The sequence below is a fragment of the Protopterus annectens genome, chromosome 13.part0, assembly GCF_019279795.1.
Source record: "Protopterus annectens isolate FY-2018-M chromosome 13.part0, PAN1.0, whole genome shotgun sequence".
Taxonomy (NCBI): domain Eukaryota; kingdom Metazoa; phylum Chordata; order Ceratodontiformes; family Protopteridae; genus Protopterus; species Protopterus annectens.
In genome coordinates this window covers 384,818,992-384,838,086 of record NC_056747.1, presented here as the reverse complement: position 1 = coordinate 384,838,086, position 19,095 = coordinate 384,818,992, and the positions used below count along the sequence as shown (strand labels likewise).

At 43.9% G+C, this 19,095-nt stretch overlaps 1 protein-coding gene across 1 annotated transcript in view; it reads right to left on the bottom strand.

The window, feature by feature from the left end:
- Positions 1 to 19,095, bottom strand: part of GAMT (guanidinoacetate N-methyltransferase) — a 306,917-nt gene that overhangs the window by 77,597 nt on the left and 210,225 nt on the right. The window contains exon 5 of the mRNA XM_044054004.1: positions 5,060 to 5,170. Within this exon, the coding sequence (XP_043909939.1) occupies positions 5,060 to 5,170 (111 nt within the window). The remainder of the gene's footprint in view (positions 1 to 5,059; positions 5,171 to 19,095) is intronic.

The following is a 19,095-nucleotide window of genomic DNA, read 5'->3' as shown; positions in this document are numbered from 1 at the left end:
GTGCCCTAGTAATGAACCAATACACTGTGTGCCCTAATAATGAACCAATATATTGTGTGCCCTAGTAATGAACCAATAGACTGTATGCCCTAGTAATGAACCAGTACACTGTGTGCCCTAGTAATGAACCAATACACTGTGTGCCCTAGTAATGAACCAATACACTGTGTACCCTAGTAATGAACCAATACATTGTGTACCCTAGTAATGAACCAATACACTGTGTGCCCTAGTAATGAACCAATACATTGTGTGCAGTAGTAAATAAGGGTTCTAGGGAAAGCAAGCCAAGTCCCATGGAAATCATTTTAACTAGCAGATATGCTGGCAGGCACAGCTGCTGTTTGAATTGTGCCACTTAAGGAAACTACATACTACGTAATAAGCCTTGTGTAAAATTTGAAAACCTATAGGGTAAGGTTAAAATATTTCACTGAACAGAAGTAAGAAATGTAACAGGCCATGCACAGCACACAACATGTTTTCAGGGACTACATTCAACTAGAAGTAGAAATGCTATCACAGTAGTGTGAGTAAAAGATAGGTTACTGCTTGCATATTCTATTTAACAAGGTGTACCTATTCAGTTTCTCCATATAGTTGATATGGATCCTAAAAATTAGGATCCTCTCATAGTTTTTGCACAGAATACTTCTAAAAATAAAATAAAGAAAGTGTATCTGGTGTCAGTTTTGTGAACAGCAATGTTTATGATCAGAGGAAATCAGATCGTTCTCCAAAGCAATTCCCAGGGGTATAAAACCTTGTGATTTGGGAAGGCACTAATCATATGTGTTCTTAATATAGAACATGCCTCTGTCTTGGGAACATGCAAAAGAAGAACTTCAGTTTTGTTTTGCTGGAAAAAAGGTTAGGCTTGTGTGTGGTAAATTGCATTTCTGTTATTAGAAAGGTAATTTGCAGGCTGTCACATGGCTTCTGTTAGATGTATGACATACAAAACAGGTTTGTCAGTATAAATAGTATATCTGTGGGGAAAGCATGAGGCAAACTGTTAAAAAAATAGAACCTCTCAGTCTCCCTCCGTGGCTGAGGTATCTTAACACGTAATAACGTCCTATCTTCGGGCACTGACATGAGCCTACTTTCAGAGACTTTGTTTGACGTTATAATAAATATCCTCTTCAATCTATTATTTGTCTTGGCTAAAAAAACATATTGTGTGAATATACTGTGTTCATCTGTCTAGAATCCATTCTTAATTCTGTTTACTAATGACTGAACTTCCATTCACATTCCAAACAGCTCTGTTTGGTAAGAGTCATGGTGGGAGCAAGTTAAGTATGGTAAACCAGACTTCTGTCCCCATCAACAGTTCCCCAGCATATCATGCTCATTTCCCAAGTGTTCTCAGGCAACTTGAATAAAATAACATTTCCAGTGTAGTGTGGATGTCCAGTGAGGCCTTCATTTCCAACACAGCGTGGATGTCCAGTGAGGCCTTCATTTCCAGCATACTGTGGATTTCCAGAGAGGCCTTCATTTCCAACATACCATGGATGTCCAGTGAGGCTGTCCCTGGTGCACCTTCTGTGGGAGGACCAGTGTGGCTTCCTAATGATCACTCAAACCACTTCAACTGAGCTCTCTCAGTCCTATGCAATGAAGGCTCAACTCCAAGATCCTCCCAGGTTAGTGAGCTCCTTACTCCATCATGAAGACTGAACCCAGTAACCCTGGAAAGAAGATTAGTCCACCTGGGCTACTTTGGTCACTAAGGCACCAGGCTCTTACTTGTAATCACCACTCCCAGGACTGGTTCTAGCAAAGACCCTTAGCCTTACTATTTTAGGCAGAGTTCCCTAGTCTTTTGTTCTTCTTTCGGCTTTTCCCGATTAGGGGTTGCCACAGCAGAACTCCAGTCCGCTAATGATTGGCAGTAGATTTTTATGGTGCCGAGGTGCCAGCCCAACGCCCAATCTTCAACGAAGGCACTCCCATTCATGCACGTCTTTCGAATGCCACTCGACTGCAGGGAGGACATGCAGATTCCCCACAGAAAAAGCTCCAGCCGTGAATCGAACGGGAGAACCTCTTGCTGTGAGGCAACAACGCTACCACTGCACCACCAAAGAGCCAAAAACTAATGTCTTTCAGCTTTTCCCACTTAGGGGTCACCACAGCGGGACTCCAGTCCGCTAATGACTGGCAGTGGATTTTTACGGTGCCACGGTGCCAGCCTGATGCCCAACCTTCAAAGAAGGCACACCCATTCATACAAGTACCTATCTGCATGTCTTTAAACATCACTCGACCGTGGGTAGGACATGCAGACTCCACAGAAGGCGCTCCAGCTGAGAATCGAGCCGGAGAACCTCTTGCTGTGAGGCAACAATGCTAATCGCTGAACCACCACTGCCTCTTTTAAAGAGCCGACTTCTCCAAATTAATAAATGAAAAGTTTAATTTACTACAGTGCAGTAGATTTAAAGTCTTTATACAGAATTTTTGCACAAAACATCTAGCCAGTCAATATTCAGGCTACAATTTTCACTGATGGCTGCCAATACTGAATGTTAACACTGCATAAACCTGTCCAGTTCTGCTCCTGCAACAATAAATGAGTCAAAAAGCATCTGGTGAAGTCAGTGTAAGTGAACTGAGCTAAAACTCCACAACTGATAGTAGATTAGCCACTGAATCAGTCTTTAAGAGTGTTTCTATAGTAGGTAGCAACCTTAGAGTCAGTCAGTCTGGCCTCCATCTGATTAGGTTTTATTTCCACTGTTCTAGTTTTACTAGATACTTCAGTGGGGAACAAAACTGAAAACGTGTTGGGCAGTTAATGATTTTTTTTTGTGCCAATGTACAGATTTATGATAAACTCACTATAGCAGCAGATGTTCGAATATCATCCAAAAGGGAAATTTATTCCCAGCCATGTCTGCCCATGCAGCCTGACTTCCAGAGCTCTGGGTGTCCCCAGGGTAGGCTAGTTACCCCAGGCATGCTAGAGACATCATTGGGATACTGGATAGAAAAGGAAGAATTATTCATACCATATTTGTTTTTTTTTTGTTTTGTTTTTTTAATGGGGAATAATCTCCCTAACACATCTGCTTGTTGGTATGGGCCTTTTTCATAAGACTGGGCATGGCTGCTAGGTAGTAGTAGTGATACCTTGGATGGTTTCAATTGGAAATAAGTAAGGGAATTCCCCCAAAACTCAGTAGCTGCAGGGAAAAGTAAAACGGTTCAGAGGGTGACAGTTTATAGTGCAGCACTGATCCTTTTATTCAAACAGGTATTGCTATGGTGAATTTATCACACAGATGTGCTACATTAATTACAGGGATTACTGCTGCAGTATCATTACAGATAGGAAGAGTACTAAAGTAGTAGTTACCCTGTCTGCAGGCTTAAGGCATGAAGCTAACATGCCCTGTAGGACTGTTGTGGCAAAAGTCTGTAATAGTTAGAAAAGGAATCCATTTTGTACTGCTTGGAAAAAGTATGAAAGGTATATGTAACTGCCTCAATGGCACTCTTGGCTGACATTACTAAAGAGAGCAGTTTTAGCAGCAACTGCTGCAGTAGAATGAACTATCAAGTCACCTTGTAATGAATTTCCATTGTAATTATTGCTGAAAATAATACAGTCTGCAAGCCACTTGGAGAGAGTTTGTAATGACACTTCCCTTGCTTCCATAATTTCATGAAAGCAAAGAGCTTGTCAGATATCCTAAAATCTCTGGCTCTGGCTAAGTAATATATGGGCTGCTGTACACATCCAGTAATTGCACACCCCTCTCAACTTTGTTCTGTAGTTCTTGAAAGACCTCATGCAGTTGGATAGTCTACTTCAGAGAGATATCGCAGAGACTACTCTGGGAATAAAAAAGGGATTAGTCTTACAAAACGGACTATCTTGATTAAAAAAAAAAAAAAAAGTGTAATGGTATATTATCACAAGGGCTTGCAGCTAAGATATCCTGCATGCAAATGTGACAGCCATGGAGAAGAGGGTTTTCCGTAACTGAGACTTTAAAATGCAGTCTTTGGCCGGCCCCAAAGTGGTAAGGTTAGTTTTTTAACAGGTCACATGGGGGGGGGGTTCTGGCATACTGGGTGGTCTTAGGTAAAATGTCCTCCTCTCTATATAAGAAACAATATGATCAGAGGACAGAAGAAAAGATGAGGATCTATAGGGAAGTAGGATGATATAGCTTGAGATGTGTACTTTTAGATTCAGAGCTTCTTACTAAGCTTACAGCCAAGAGACCATCAAGAAGATCAGCCACATCACCCAGTACTGGTGGGACCCCAACTCTACAAAGTTATTTTTCAGTCCTGCATTAAATTATCTATAATGATTACTAGGAAGAAAAGCTTTTCCATTTGCCCAAGTAAGATTTCCTAGAAGTAGGCATGCACACTTTTTGTAAAATGGCTAGCTCATTGGGTACTAATAATCCCAATGAGGATCAGGGCTTGACTTCCAGGCAGTCAGCTTTAAAAACTGAGACTGAGGTGTGCTAGTGTGTCACTGTACTGTGTCAGTAATGTAGAGGAAATTGTCCTGCTGAGGCCAATGGACTGACTACCAAATGTCATGATGAGGAAAGGGAAGTGAAGAGAGCTTGGGCTGCTGTACTCTTTCCACTCTGAATCTCCAATGTAGATGGGAGACAATTCCATCCTGGGGATGTCCAAACCCCTGGAAGTCCTGCAGGATGGTCAGACATACACTTGTACCTGAATCCCCGTGTATGATGAATGATATTGCAACAGTGATTCCAGTGATGAAAATTAATGAATGTTACCACATTCAGCCCCTTCTTAAAAGAAGGCTGGCAAGTCATCGTCCTTGAAATGGCTTAGGCATAAACCTTTCCAGGGTTCTTTTCTCTCACTTGAAAACAATACATACACATTTTACCATATTCCCACTCGGGTATAGAGACTTTGAAAGCTGAACTTTGCTGATGCTTTAAGGAAATGGAATTATTATAAAAGAACATTTTCAAATTTAAACATTGCTTTAGTGAATGAATGATCTGCACTGCACACTGTTGGAAAAAAAAAAGTAGTTTCTTACCATAAACATCTGTTGAATGTCATTGTACTTTGTCTTCAGCATTTCCCCCCATGATGTCAGATTGCAGTATGTGAGGACTCCACCTGACTTAAGCAGACGATAAGCATGACCCTGCAGAAAATAAGGAAGTACCTCATATCAGCCCAGTTTGACAGTCTTAGTCACACATTACAGCATGCTAATCAGAAGTGAAGAGTGGTTCTGTGACCCATATTGTCAGTTGTATAAAGAATGTGCAGCTGTTCCATACTGCTGTGTGTATAAATGTACTCAGATTGTTGTGTACTGCAGGAAATTAGCAATTGTTCTGCATCTCTGCTGCTGTACTGCAGGGAATCTATCATTGTACTTAAAACATCGTTTACTACAGAGTATCCACAACGTATGCTACAGAGACTGTAACTGCAACATGTGCTACAGATAGTCTGTGACTCTAGTCACAACAATGTATGTTACAGAGCATCTGGAACTATACCCATAACAATGTATCCTACAGACAATATGTAACTATACCCACAACGGTGTGTACTACACTACTTGTAACTGCACTCATAACAGTGTGTACTACAGAGAATTTGTAACTGTTCCCACACTGATGTATACTACAGAGACTGTGTAAATGTACTAATAATGACATACACTACAGAGAATTTGTCGCTATATTATGTGTGATATGTACAACAGAAAATCTACAACTTCACCAACAATGAGAACCGTAGCCTGGGGTGGGAGCCAAGCATTCAACAACAGAGAGGGAAACAAAATGTAAGAAAATACCACTGCTGTTGGTGGGTCTTGATACAGAGAAAGCATTCAACTGAGTATTAGCGGTAGTGAATATAGTAATAGAGATAAAAGAACTGGAAGTAGGATCTTTAGAAAAGGGTAGGAGCAAAACTTCATAATAAAAATGGGAACTGTTTGCTACAGTCTGCACCTGTGCCCAAAAGAGGGTCTGTAACATCACACAAAACAAAGTTTACTACAGAAGGTAACTACACCTACAATAATGTACACTACCAAGAATATGTAACTATGTTCACAACAATGTGCAGTAACCAAGAATATGTAACTATGTTCACAACAATGTGCACTAACCAAGAATATGTAACTACTTTCACAACAATGTGCACTAACCAAGAATATGTAGCTATGTTCACAACAATGTGCACTAACCAAAAATAGGTAACTATGTTCACAACAATGTGCACTAACCAATGTAACTACGTTCACATCAGTGTGCACTAACCAAAAATACGTAACTATGTTCACAACAATGTGCACTAACCAAGAATATGTAACTATGCTCACAACAATAGACACTAAGCAATATGTAACTACGTTCACAACAGTGCGCACTAACCAAGAATATGTAACTATGGTCACAACAGTGTGCACTAACCAAGAATACGTAACTATGTTCACAACAATGTGCACTAACCAAAAATATGTAACTATGTTCACAACAATGTGCACTAACCAAGAATGTGTAACTATGCTCACAACAATACACACTAAGCAAGAATATGTAACTACGTTCACAACAATGCGCACTAACCAAGAATATGTAACTACGTTCACAACAGTGCGCACTAACCAAGAATACGTAACTATGTTCACAACAATGGGCACTAACCAAGAATACGTAACTATGTTCACAACAATGTATAATACTGAGAATGTGTCATTATACTTCATGCAATGTGTACTACCAAGATGTGGTAACTACATCACAACAACAATTTTTACTGTAATGAGTTCTGTAAAAATGTAACTGTAGCTACAATAATGGAAACTACAGAGTATCTGTAACTATTTATGCCAGTGTACTGTTTCCACGTTGTTATTAATAGAACATCAGTGACTGCAGTCCTATTCCTGTGTATTACTGAAAAATCAGTAATTGGACCGACACTTCCATGTATTACATGGAATTAATAGCTATACTGCAGTGACACAAATGTAATTCAGTGAATCATTACTGCCTCTCTCTGCTTTATGTTACACAGATCTAATTTTATCATGATGAAAGTAACAATCTAAAAATTGCTTCTGACAAAATAGAATTAAAAACACCAAAGCACATGTTTTTAAGAACAGTACACATGCCACTTTTTTCTGTTTTACCCTGCTTCTTATATCAACTCAGAGGGTGCATTTTTTTTTGGTCATTAAAACTAAAGAGGGAATTTATAAAGGTTACAGCACAATGTACACATCGCAGTAACCTTTTGTAATTCAGAGCCCTAACAGTGTGCTGCATGGTGCTTTAGTATGAAGCTGTGCAGCACCATGTAGGGCTGGCTCTGTGGTTGTATTGTATGCTAATGAGACAGTCCAGGGGATAATAATATGCTAATTAGCCATGTGCTGCCCTTCTCTCTCTCCCTCCCGGAACTGCCTCCAGGAAGGCATATATATGCCAAGCAATTCATGAAATCACTCAAGTGTAAATCAGCATGGCTGGCCTCACCACATTGTAGTAGTGAACACAGCCAAAAGGCCATGTTAATCTACTGGCATTTAAAGTAGTATGGATATTAGGAGTGGGTGAACCATTAGCCAACAGGAATAGTACACCTGTGCCATAGTGGGACCAACAGCAGTACGGGGATTGGTGGGGTGGGGATGGGGGGAATCACTAACCACTAGGGACACTACACTTATGCTGTAATGGTACCTAAACTATTACAAGGGTGGGGGGGAACCACAAGATACCAGGGAGTGCTCTAAACTCTTGTACCTTAATGCCACTTAAACAAAGGAACAGGTACGGGGACTGTGGTGTGTGTGTGTGTGTGTGTGTGTGTGTGTGTGTGTGTGTGTGTGTGTTTAAGTGTGCACTTATGTGTGAGAGCCTAACAAGGGGATACCAATGCCTACACAATGCAGTTGCAGCAGTTAACTACAGCAATGTGCAGATCAGCAATGATCTGCACATAGCAGTAGTGACTGTGATTCAGTGGCATGCAAATTGCACAATGAGGTCTTTCTTCGTCACGGACAACATGTCTCCAAGTTGAAAAATATCATGTTATGGGTGCAGGTTCTTTTTATGGCTCAAGTTAGGTCTTTTCATGAATCCCTGGGCAGGTCTTTCAGCTTCTTCAAACTTTTAGCATATTCAGTGTTTAGACAAATTAGTTGATGAACACTCCCCCTAATCCTGCATTTCTGGTATGTACCAATTTTGCTCTTGCTATCATATACTGCAGTTGCATGAGCATATTCATCATAACAGTAGATGTTAAATACAAAGATCACTGCTGCAGTATCATTCAAAATTCATGGAAATTAGTCCCAGGTGGATGCTCATTCATACAATCTGACTTCCACAGTTTTGGATATTTGCAGAATGGCACTGGTGTCCTCCTCACATTGGACACATCAGTAGGATGCCTGGTAAAAAAGAAGAGTAATCCACACAATTTTTTGGATAAGGAAGTCACTAACGTGTGTTCATCAACCATGACTGGAGACCTAATCTATCCAGATTAAGGTATTTGTTGCCCCCTACAGCTGGGTGATGCACCAGGAAAAGAAAACAGGGATTGTGTCTTCTCCGCAAATCCCTGCCATCTGTGACCTAGGTAATAGGATGACAAGGCCTTAGCATGTAGATGATACAGAGATTGTACTGCAGTAATGCCCCTTATAATTGAACATCTAGTGTTATGATGAATACGCTCACACTGCCCTGATATAGACATCATAAAGATTACTGCTGCATTACGGCTGGAAAGAGTACTAAAGCAGCAGGCACCCATGATGTAACCTGACCAGAGATATAGGAGGGAGGAATCCACCTTCCCTGCAGAACGAATAGTTGAGTAGTAACTTACCATAACAATAGATGTCCTTCTCTTCTCTGTTGCAGTAAGATTTCCTGGTACTGGGTTTCATGGCCTCCTGCAGGACTTGAAGCACGTCCTCTGAAAATAGTTGTCTAAAAGGTATCAGGGCACTATCACCCACCGAGTCAGCTGTAGGGTTGCCAAGTGTGGGTGGATGAGGGAGCCCTTGTGTTGTGTGAGTAAGTCCACTCTGAGATAACTTGTGAGGATTGCCCTTGGCTAGGTGCAGGAGAGGGGAGAAAGTACAGTTGTGTATATTTACCATAAATGTATATGCTCGAGTGTATTCACTGTTGCAGTCATCACCTGTGGTTTATCCCTGCTGTGGTAGCCCTCGGCCGGCCCGAATATCAGAGTCAATGTTTTTCTGCGTCGGCTGCAGTTGCCTGTAGTCTGATGTCAGGTCGTCAGTGCTATAAACTAAGGCAGCCAACGTCATTACATCAGTTTTTCTTGCCCAAACCCATCAGAAGCACAAGAAAATAAGGTAAAGTGGTCCTGGTGCCTAAAAGCCACCATGAGAAGCTTATGTCCCCTAGGGGAAGAGGATATAAGGGGGATGGAGGGAGGGAAACCAGGACTGCAACAGTGAATACACTCAAACATCTACATTTATGATAAGTGTACACAACTGTATTATGTTCTTCATGTTTCACTGTTGCAGTCATCACCTGTGGGAGGATTCCCAAAGCTGAGGAGAGGGGTGGAAGGATAGGTTAGAGCCCTAGGCATGGGTCAGCAAGCCCTGCACAACTGCAGAGGCAAACCCTGCCCTAGACTTAGAAAAAAGAGGTAAGTGGTAATGCTTTGTAAAGGTATGGACAGAGGTCCAGGTGGCAGCTTCCAAGATCTCCCTGGTGGGGACTCTTCTGAGGAACGCTGTGGAAGTGGAGGCTGCCCTAGTGGAATGGGTATGAATAGACTTAGGGGGTGGTTTCCCATGTAGTCTGTAGCAGAAATGGACACAGTGTGATATCCATTTGGAAATGGTTTGCTTGGAAATGGGCTTCCCCTCTGCCCCTGGGGTAAAACTGACAAGTAGCTGGACTGTTTTTTTGAAGAGTTTAGTACAGTCCAGATAATATCTGAGCTGTCTGTGCACGTCTAACGAGTGCAGAATTCTTTCCCCCATGTTTTGAGGGTTAGGAAAGAAGGTGGGTAGGTGTATGGCCTGGTTGAGGGTCACATCAGATACCACATTGGGCATAAAGGAGGGGTTAGTCCCCAAGGAGACCCTTTCTGCATGGAAAATGATGAAGGGTTCCACAGCCATGAGTGCCTGGAGTTCTGAAACCCTACTGTCTGAGGTGATAGCTAGTAGGAAGACAGTCTTCCAGGAAAGGTATTTCAATTCTGTTGAAGCAGCAGGTTCGAAAGGAGGTAAGGTTAGATTTTCTAAAACATAATTCAGGTCCCAGGTTGGCATGGGAGGCCTTCTGGGAAGTCTGATATTAGAAGCCCCTCTGAGGAATTGTTTAATCAAAAGATGAGAGGAGAGGGTAGGTCTGAATCATAATGGGCTGAAATGGCTGAGGCATGGATTTTAATAGACGAGAAGGAGAGGCCACTTTTGAGCAACTTGGCTAGGTAATCCAAGATAAGAGGGATGGAAGGATGTGAGGTACTCTCCCCTCTGAACTGGCTCCAGGAGCAGAATCTTTTCCATTTCCCTGCATAAGATTTTCTGGTGCTGGGCCTTCTGGCCTCTGTGATAATGTCTAGGACCTGTTTGCTTAACAGGGATTCTTTGTCAGCTTTTGAGGTATAAGCCATTCTAAAAGATTGAGAGTCTGCAAGTATGGGTGGAGTATCCCCCCCTCACCTGGGTCAAGAGGTCTGACATCAGGGGAAGCTGCTTGGGGGGGCTGTAAGGTCAGGCTGCGCAGTAAGGGGTACCAATGCTGCCTGGGCCAATCTGGAGTAATGAGGAAGGCCTTTGGTCTGTCCTTCCTTATTTTGATTAGTGCCTTGGCAATTAGAGGCAGAGGAGGGAACGCGTACACAAAGGGGAAGTTCCAGGGGAAGGTCAAGGCATCCACCTTCCACCCTAGGAGGTGATACTCCCTGGTACAAAACTTTTGCAGCTGGTGGTTGAGGTGCGAAGCAAAGAGATCCACCACTGGAGTCCCCCACTCCTGAGTGATTTGCAGAAAGATTTCCCTGTGGAGCTGCCATTCGTGGGGGTCCAGTAAGTTTCTGCTTAGCTGGTCTACCAGGGTGTTGTTGACCCCTGGTAGGTATTGGGTAATTAGATGTAGACTCATGGAGGCGGCTGTCAGCCAGAGCTTCATGGCTAGTCTGAATAGAAGGCAAGATTGGGCCCCCCCCCATTTGTTGATATACCACATTACTGTCGTGTTGTCTGTTTTATAAGGAGGACCACTGTCCTGAGATGGGGTTTGATGGATGTCTGAGCCTTTTGTACTGCCATCATTTCTTTCTGAATGATGTGTAAGTGAAGGTGCTGGGCATCCCTAAGATCTTGGGTGCACACTGCCTGCTAGGTGAGTGCCCCAAGCAATGTCTGAGGCGTCGGTGGTGATGGTCTGGCTGGTAGGGTGGAGGATGAAGGGAAGACCCTTGTTCTTGGCATAGGCCTCTGACCACCACAGGAACTCGGACTTTACACATGGGATCAGAGGGAGAGAGGTCTCTAGAGACTGAGAATGCTGGCACCAAAGGTTCATTAGGTACCACTGAAGTTTTCTCATGTGAAGCCTGGCCAGAGGAATTAGAAAGATGCAAGATGCCATGTATCACAGGGCTTGCAGGAACTTCCTTGTGGTGATGTGACTTCTGGAAGGCAGCTGGGTAAAGTAAAGAGGCAGGAAGCTCTGCTTTTCTGGGGATAGGAAGGCCATTTGGGATGCTGTGTTTAGCAGAGCTCCCAAGAAAATTATTTTCCTGGTGGGGGTTTGCTTTGATTTATTCTCGTTGATGGTGAATCCTAGGGAATTTAGAAGGATTTGACAAAGAGAAGCTACTGGAGCAGCATTTCTTTGCACTCCGGCTGAATGAGGCAGTTCCAGGTAAGGGTAAATCTGAATATTTCTTTGCCTGCAAAATGCTATGGCTCGCGCTAAGCATTTGGTGAATACTTTGGGTGCAGTAGATAAGCCAAAGGGCAGTGCAGAGAACTGAAAGTGTTGTGATCATGCTCTGAAGTGCAGGAATTTCCTGCAGGATTCCCTTATGGGGATGTGGAGGTAGGCATCTTTTAGGTCTAGGGTCACTAGCCAGGCATTTTTTGTTAGCATAGGCAGCAGCTGCTGCAAAGTGAGCATTTTTTTATCTGGGGACCACCAGGGAGGTGTTCAGAATGGATAGATCCAGGATGGGGCTCCAAGTGCCCTCTTTTCTGTGAACAAGGAATAGTCTGGAATAAAAGCCTTTGCCTGGTTGATCTGGGGGGACAGGTTCTACTGCCCCCTGGGATATGAGAGTCTGGACCTGTTTCAATGCCTTTGTCCACTGATTTGTTGGTAAGTCTGGGTACCCTCTTGGAATGGGGAGTTCACTGAAAGAGAATTTGTATCCCTGAAAAGTGATCTTTAAGACCCATTGGTCCTTTGTTACAGAAAGCCAATTTTCTTTGAAGAGGGAGAGCCTTCCTCCTACTTTTTGGTGAGTGAAGGGAGGGCAGAGGGAGGAGAGGGAGTCATTGTGAATTTTTGCCATAGAAGTTTGGCTTAGAACTCCCTGCCTTTGGGGTGGAAGTGGTCCACTGTTTGCTTCTCTGCTGGCTGTGGGATAGGGGCCTGGATGGTCTGTGTCTGCGGGGCTTACTTTGGCCCTGTCTGCTAGGTGCAGTGAAGGACCAGTGCTTAGAGGGAAAGTTCCTGCTGAACCTGGAAGGTTGAACCTGAAATAAATATTTTACTGTTTGCATAGATTTTGCTTTGTCTTCCATCTTTTTAAGCACCTCCAATGCTTTTCCTCCAAACAAGCACTCCTTATCCAGGGGTGCATCAATATGTTTAGACTTGACATGATCAGGGAGAGGTTGTTCTTTCAGCCATGCATGCCTCCTAATAACAGATCCTGTCACTGCTGCCCTGCTAGAGGCTTCTAGGGCATCATATCCATAGTGTAATGAGTGTTTGGCCACTTGACAAGCAAAGCACACACCATCCCCCATTCTGGAATTATAGCTAAACTCACTAAACTAGCTATAAATCGCTATGTCACAAGATGGATTGCCAACTGGCTCACTGAAAACCCACACTGTAAAAGTTTCAGACTCCAAATCTGACCTCAAAGCAGTGACAAGTGGAGTACCACAGGGTTCCGTCCTGGGACCTCTCCTGTTTGGTATCTACTTCTCTGAAGTACAGGCTAACACAGAGGGCCTCTGGCTAATGAAGTTTGCAAATGACTGCAAACTAGGAGCCATAGTCAAGTCCCCAAATGATGTGGACATCCTACAGAAGGGCCTCACTGAGACAGATGCCTGGTGTCAGAGCCATGGCCTCAAGCTCAATGCCAAAAAGTGCAGTGTCATCTCCTTTGGTAAAAACTCTGTACCCATGAACTACCACATAGGCAGCAATCTACTTAACACCGAATGCGTGATAAGAGACCTTGGGACCCAGGTGGACAGTAGTCTCTCCTTTGATAGTCACATTGCCCCAGTAGTCAGGAAGTCATTCTACGTGGCACACCTCATCATAAAAGGGTTCTCATCCAGGAAAAAAGAGGTCATTGTTCTTCCCTACTCGACACTCATTAGACCCATTATAGAGTACAACGTCCCTTTTGGAATGTACCTCACAAAACATCTGCAGCAGCTGGAAAGGCCACAAAAGTACCTCACAAAGAGGATTATTGGCCTCAAACAAATGCCCTACACTGACTGCCTCAAAAAACTCCAGCTTTACTCCATAGCATATCGCCTACTCTGAGGTGATCTCTGCCTAACATATAAAGTTATGTCAAACCCAGAGCTGTTGGACATGCTACACCTAAAGAAATCCCAATCCCTCCGAGCTACACGCTCTAAGGACTTAAACCTTGTCACCACAATAAACAGGACATGCTGGAGGGATAGATTCCTGTCCCAGAGACTTCCCATATTCTGGAACAGGCTACTCATCTATGTCAAGCAAAGTTCTTCATTAGCACTCTTCAAGAAAAATCTTGATGAGTGGATGGGAAATAGGAAATACACCCCTGGGACCACTTCTGTGTCTCTGCTCGACAGTGGCACAGGAAAATAACTGTCTTGGGTGGCGTAAGCCAGGGAACTTTGTTGGCTAGGCTTACGTAGGCCCTTGGGATGATAGTCTATTACCTACCTATGAACCTATGAGTGCAGTAAATCTGCTAACTCTTGAACTGGCACAGTCAGGAAAGGTAGAAATATTTTGTTTTAATAGTTTCAAAGTGTGTTGCTGATATTTTAACATATGGAACTGACAACTGAGTGTTCTGATAGCTAAGGTTGCAGAGGTGTATACTTTTTTACCCCATATGTCCAGAGCTCTGGAATCCTTGTCAGTAAGCCATTTGAGATTCAAACTCTGGTAGCGACCGACCGGCACTCGTGCAAACTGCTTCTTCAATGGGCTCCACGGCAAGGAAGACTGATGTAATGACGTTGGCTGGCTTGCTTTATAGCACTGATGACCTGATGTCAGACTACAGGCGCCTGCAGCCAATGCAGAAAAACATTGACTCTGGTATTTGGGCTGGCCGAGGGCTACCACAGCAGGGATAACCCACAGGTGATGACTGCAACAGTGAGACACGAAGAACATTCATTGCTGTCTTGGCCAATAAGGAGTCACCAGCAAGATTTTTGGTTTGTGTTGCTGAATCTTCAGCAGGGCTTTTGGAATGAGTCGAGGGGAGGGAATGTATACAGAAAGTTCCCCTTCCAGGATACTGATAGGGTATTCACTTTCCATGCCAGGGGGTGAGGTTCCCTGACACAAAATTTTAGAAGTTGTCTGTTCATGGGGAAGGCAAACTAGTCTGTCTGAGGAATGCCCCACTGGTGGACTATGTCTAGAAGCACATCCCTGTGAAGCATCCATTCGTAGGCCTGTGTTCTCAGTCTGCTCAGGGTGTCTGCCACAAAGTTCTGTTTGGAGGGGATATAAACTGCCTGCAGAGAAATCTGAAGTTGGAGGGCTAGTTCCCAAACCTGTAAAGCTAGTCTTCACAGGAGGTATGATTTGCTCCCCCCCCCCTTCTTGTTCACGTATCAGAGAACAGTCATGTTGTCTGTGAAGATCCTCAAGTGACCTGGATTGAGAATAGTCTGAAAGGACTGAAGGGCTGGAATCAGAGCCTTCATTTGTTTTACATTTATGTGATCCCTTACTTGAGAGGGAGACCACTGCCCTTGTACAGTACTGGAATCCAACACGGCCCGCCATTCTGTATCTGAAGCATCTGTGTAGAGGTCTTGAGTTGGGGCCAAGGGCTGGATGGGAAGGTCTGGATTGAGGGACATTTGTTTTATCCACCATAGGAGCTCCTTCTTCAGGCATAGAAAGAGCAGAATTTGGAATTCTAGACGGTATGCATGTTGTGTCCACACCGACTTCAAGAACTACTGAAACTTCCTCATGTGAAGCCTTGCAAGAAGCAGCATAGGAATGGTTTAAGCCATTAGTCCAAGAATCCTGAGAAACTGTCTTGCTGACAAAAGTTGCAGGGAAGGAGGTCTGAGAATGTCTGGCAGATTTACTGGGCCTTTGAGGAGGAAGAGACACTATCATTCTGTCTGTTTGGAATCTGCACCCCAGAAAGTCATGATCTTGAGATGAGGTGAGGGCAGATTTTTTGAAGCTGATTGTGAATCCTAATTGTTTTAGGATGACAATAGTTGAGAAGAAGTTCCTCTGGGGTATTTGCCTGGAACAGGAGGTTGTGCAGATAAGGGAAAATTTGAATTCCTTGGAGTCTGCAGAATGTGACTACTGGGGCTACTTTGTGAAAACTCTTGGGGCTGTAGAAAGACGAAAAGGCATGGCTGACAACTGAAAGTGTCAGGATGCCAAAGAGAAACAGAGACATTTTGTGAATTTGGATGAATGGGAATGTGCAGGTAGACTACTTTGATGTCTGTGGATGCCAGAGACAGGCCTATGGGAGGATCAGTGGAAACAAGGTCTGAAGGGTTAGCATTTTGAAGGCAGATATGTTCAGGAAAGTGTTGAGGAAGGAGAGATCTAGGATGGGTCTCCGGGAGGCCTTCCTTTCTGGGTACTAGGAACATGTGGGAGTAGAAGCCTGTTCCTTTTTAGTGTGTAGGCACTGGTTGAATGGTTCCCTGTTCCAGGAGGTCTGCCAGTACCTCTGGGAAGAGGGGGACCTGCTCTGCAGGTGGCTGTGGGATACCCCTGAAGGGAGGAACCATGTGCCATGTCATGAATTATCCATGTTTTATGATGTACAAGACCCAGGCATCTTGTGTGATTGTTTTTAAGCCTGGAAGGGATAAGGAGAGGTGGAAGGAAAGAGGGGTGGAGTGGGGAAGTCCTGAGGAGTCAGAAAGAACCTGCACTGTCAGGAAAAGGCTGCTTGTGTGGAAGGGTGGAGGAAGGAGCCGAGTAGTGTTGGACTTTCTTGCTCCCCTTGGTGGGCTTAGATTGGGAGAGCCAGGTTTGCCTGTTGACAAATACCTGCTTGGAGGGGTAGTTCCTGTGGAACTTGGGAACAGGTGAGACCAGGATGTGTCTGAGGTCTTTTAATTCTTTACTATTTTCTTGCAGAGATTTGAAAAGATTAGCTGAAGCCTGACCAAATAATGTGGAATTGTCAAGAGGAGCATCCACGAGCTTCGCCTTGATGTCCTCAGGGAGGGGTTGAAGTCTTAACCATGCAAACCTTCTCAGCACTGAGGCAGAGGCAGCAGCCCTAGAAGTAGCCTCCGCAGCATCATTGCTGCATTTTATTGAGTGACTGGCTATCTGTGAGGATGCAGCAATCAGGGAGGAGGCAAAGACCTTGTTTTCTGATTCAGGCATGTCAGAGACGATTTTTGATAGTTATGACATTAGTTCCAAGGAATACTTGAAGATATGGGTATGATAATTCAAAGCCCTAAAGGCTAGGGTAGCTGAAGTGTACACTTTACCCCCAACCGTTCTAGTTGTCTGCTGTCTTTGTCTGAGGAAAGGAGAGAGATGGAAGGAAGGGATCTTGAAGCTTTATCTGTGGCCACAGAAATGACTGAGGGGTCAGCAACAGGGCCTTAAAGAGGAAGTTGCAGTCTTGAGGAACTTTGTAGTATCTATCCAGCTTTTTAGGAGCTGGAGGCTGGGAGTCTGGAAGATGGCACATGCAGGCAAAGACATCTAAAAAGGCAGGGATAACCAGTGGGATAGCAGAAGGGCTGGGGGTTCCACCTGGAGTAGGTCGTAGTACCTCTTCTGAATATCAGACATTTGAGAGCTGTCCCACTTAAAGTGGTTTCTCATTTTTCTAAGGGTTTCTCCAAAGGAGATTTCCTCCAAAGGGGAGTCTGTTCCATTAGATTCTTCCTCAGGGGAGGCATAGTCTGATGGTGAGGGAATTTGTGAGGAGTAGGCTAAGGAGTCACTGTCGTCCTCAGAGGAAATTCTTCCTCTGAATCAGGTTGTTGTCTGACCCTGTTTTGAGAAGAGGTAGGCCACGACAAGGAAGGAGTAGGGAACCCAGCAGTAGGCCTCAAAGACACGAAGGCCTTCAATAATCCTTGGGCAAAATTTTTCCACTCTTTCTGGGAGTCTTGAGGAGGGGGGGTGCAACATGTTTATTTTTTTGTTTTTTTGTAGCAGGCACGTCCACCTGATGTAATGTTGGGGGTTCGGATGTAGGCCTGCATTCCAGTATATCCGAATCTACTTCTTCCTCATGTAAAGAATATTGCAGCAAATTAATAGAAGAACATCTACAGTGATGAACCTTGCTTTGATCTTGCATTGTGTTTTGGCACATAATGCTTAGAAAACATGTGAAGAATAAGCCCAGGTAGCTGCCTCGTAGATACCCTGTGCAGAGACATTCTTGAAAAATGCAGCCACAGTAGCTGCTGCCCTAATAAAGTGTGCTTTAACTTGCCCCATAGGGTCTAACCATGGTGGCTGTAATAAAAAGAAATATAGTCTGTCAGCAGTTTGGACAGTATTGTTACTGGGCTGCCCTGTTTTGCTGGTATAAAGGAAACAAACTGCTCAGATCCATTTTACATAATACCTCAATCACATGTGCATGTACATTAACTGCAAGTGCTGTTCCTCTTTGTTTTAAGTAAAACACTGGTGATTGTACAGTTCTGACCAAACTTTGGGCATGAAAAAAATTAGGCTGCAAAATATTCATGGAGTTTGAAGGTGGACCTAAGCAGATGATCTACCAAGTAATTGTGGACCAAAGGAATACAGGATGCCTGAAGGTGGAGCCTTTTTGATCAGCTAGCTCATAGGCTATAATGAGTAATCTGTAAAGCTGATGTGAGCGAGTCCCCCACCATGTATTTGTTGATGCACCACATATCTATGATGGTCTGTATAATTACACTGATCGAGGACCCCAGGCCTCCAGGCTGACTTGAAAATATGAAGGGAAAAGATTAAGACCAGCATTTCTTTGACATTTGTGTGTTTGGATCTGTCCTGGTTGCGCCACCTTCCCCAGTGTTTACAGGGGCTCTATATCAGCTCCCCAAGAAAGGTCAGAGGCATCTGTGGTCACACCTTTGGATTACTATGGGACCACAAATGTCATCACTGGGTTGGCTTGCACCAGAGTTTCCTAACGTCTGATCTCTCCTTCTGCATTGAGAGCATTAGTGGCATCCGTGGATGTAGATGCTGCTGCCAGAAGTTCCTTGGATACCACTGAATCCCTCCATGTGCAAGCTGGCCACAGGAATCACAATGGCAAAAACTGACATTCCATCACTTTGAGGAGAGCATCATGCTGTCATGGAAGTCTTTCCTGCAGCCTGCATAAAGGATTACAGCTGGGACAGCTTTTCCTGAGGGACGGACATACTGCCAAATCTGGAGTCTACCAATTCCCCAAGAAAGATAATCTGTGGGAGGAAGTAAGGCTAGACTTCTGTTAGTTGATAGAAATGTCCATTTTGGTAAGTCAGCATGCAATGCACTCAGTTAATCTTATCATCTCCTTCTGGAGTATGACCTGTATAAGACAGTCATCCATGCATGGATAAATGTGAATAAATAC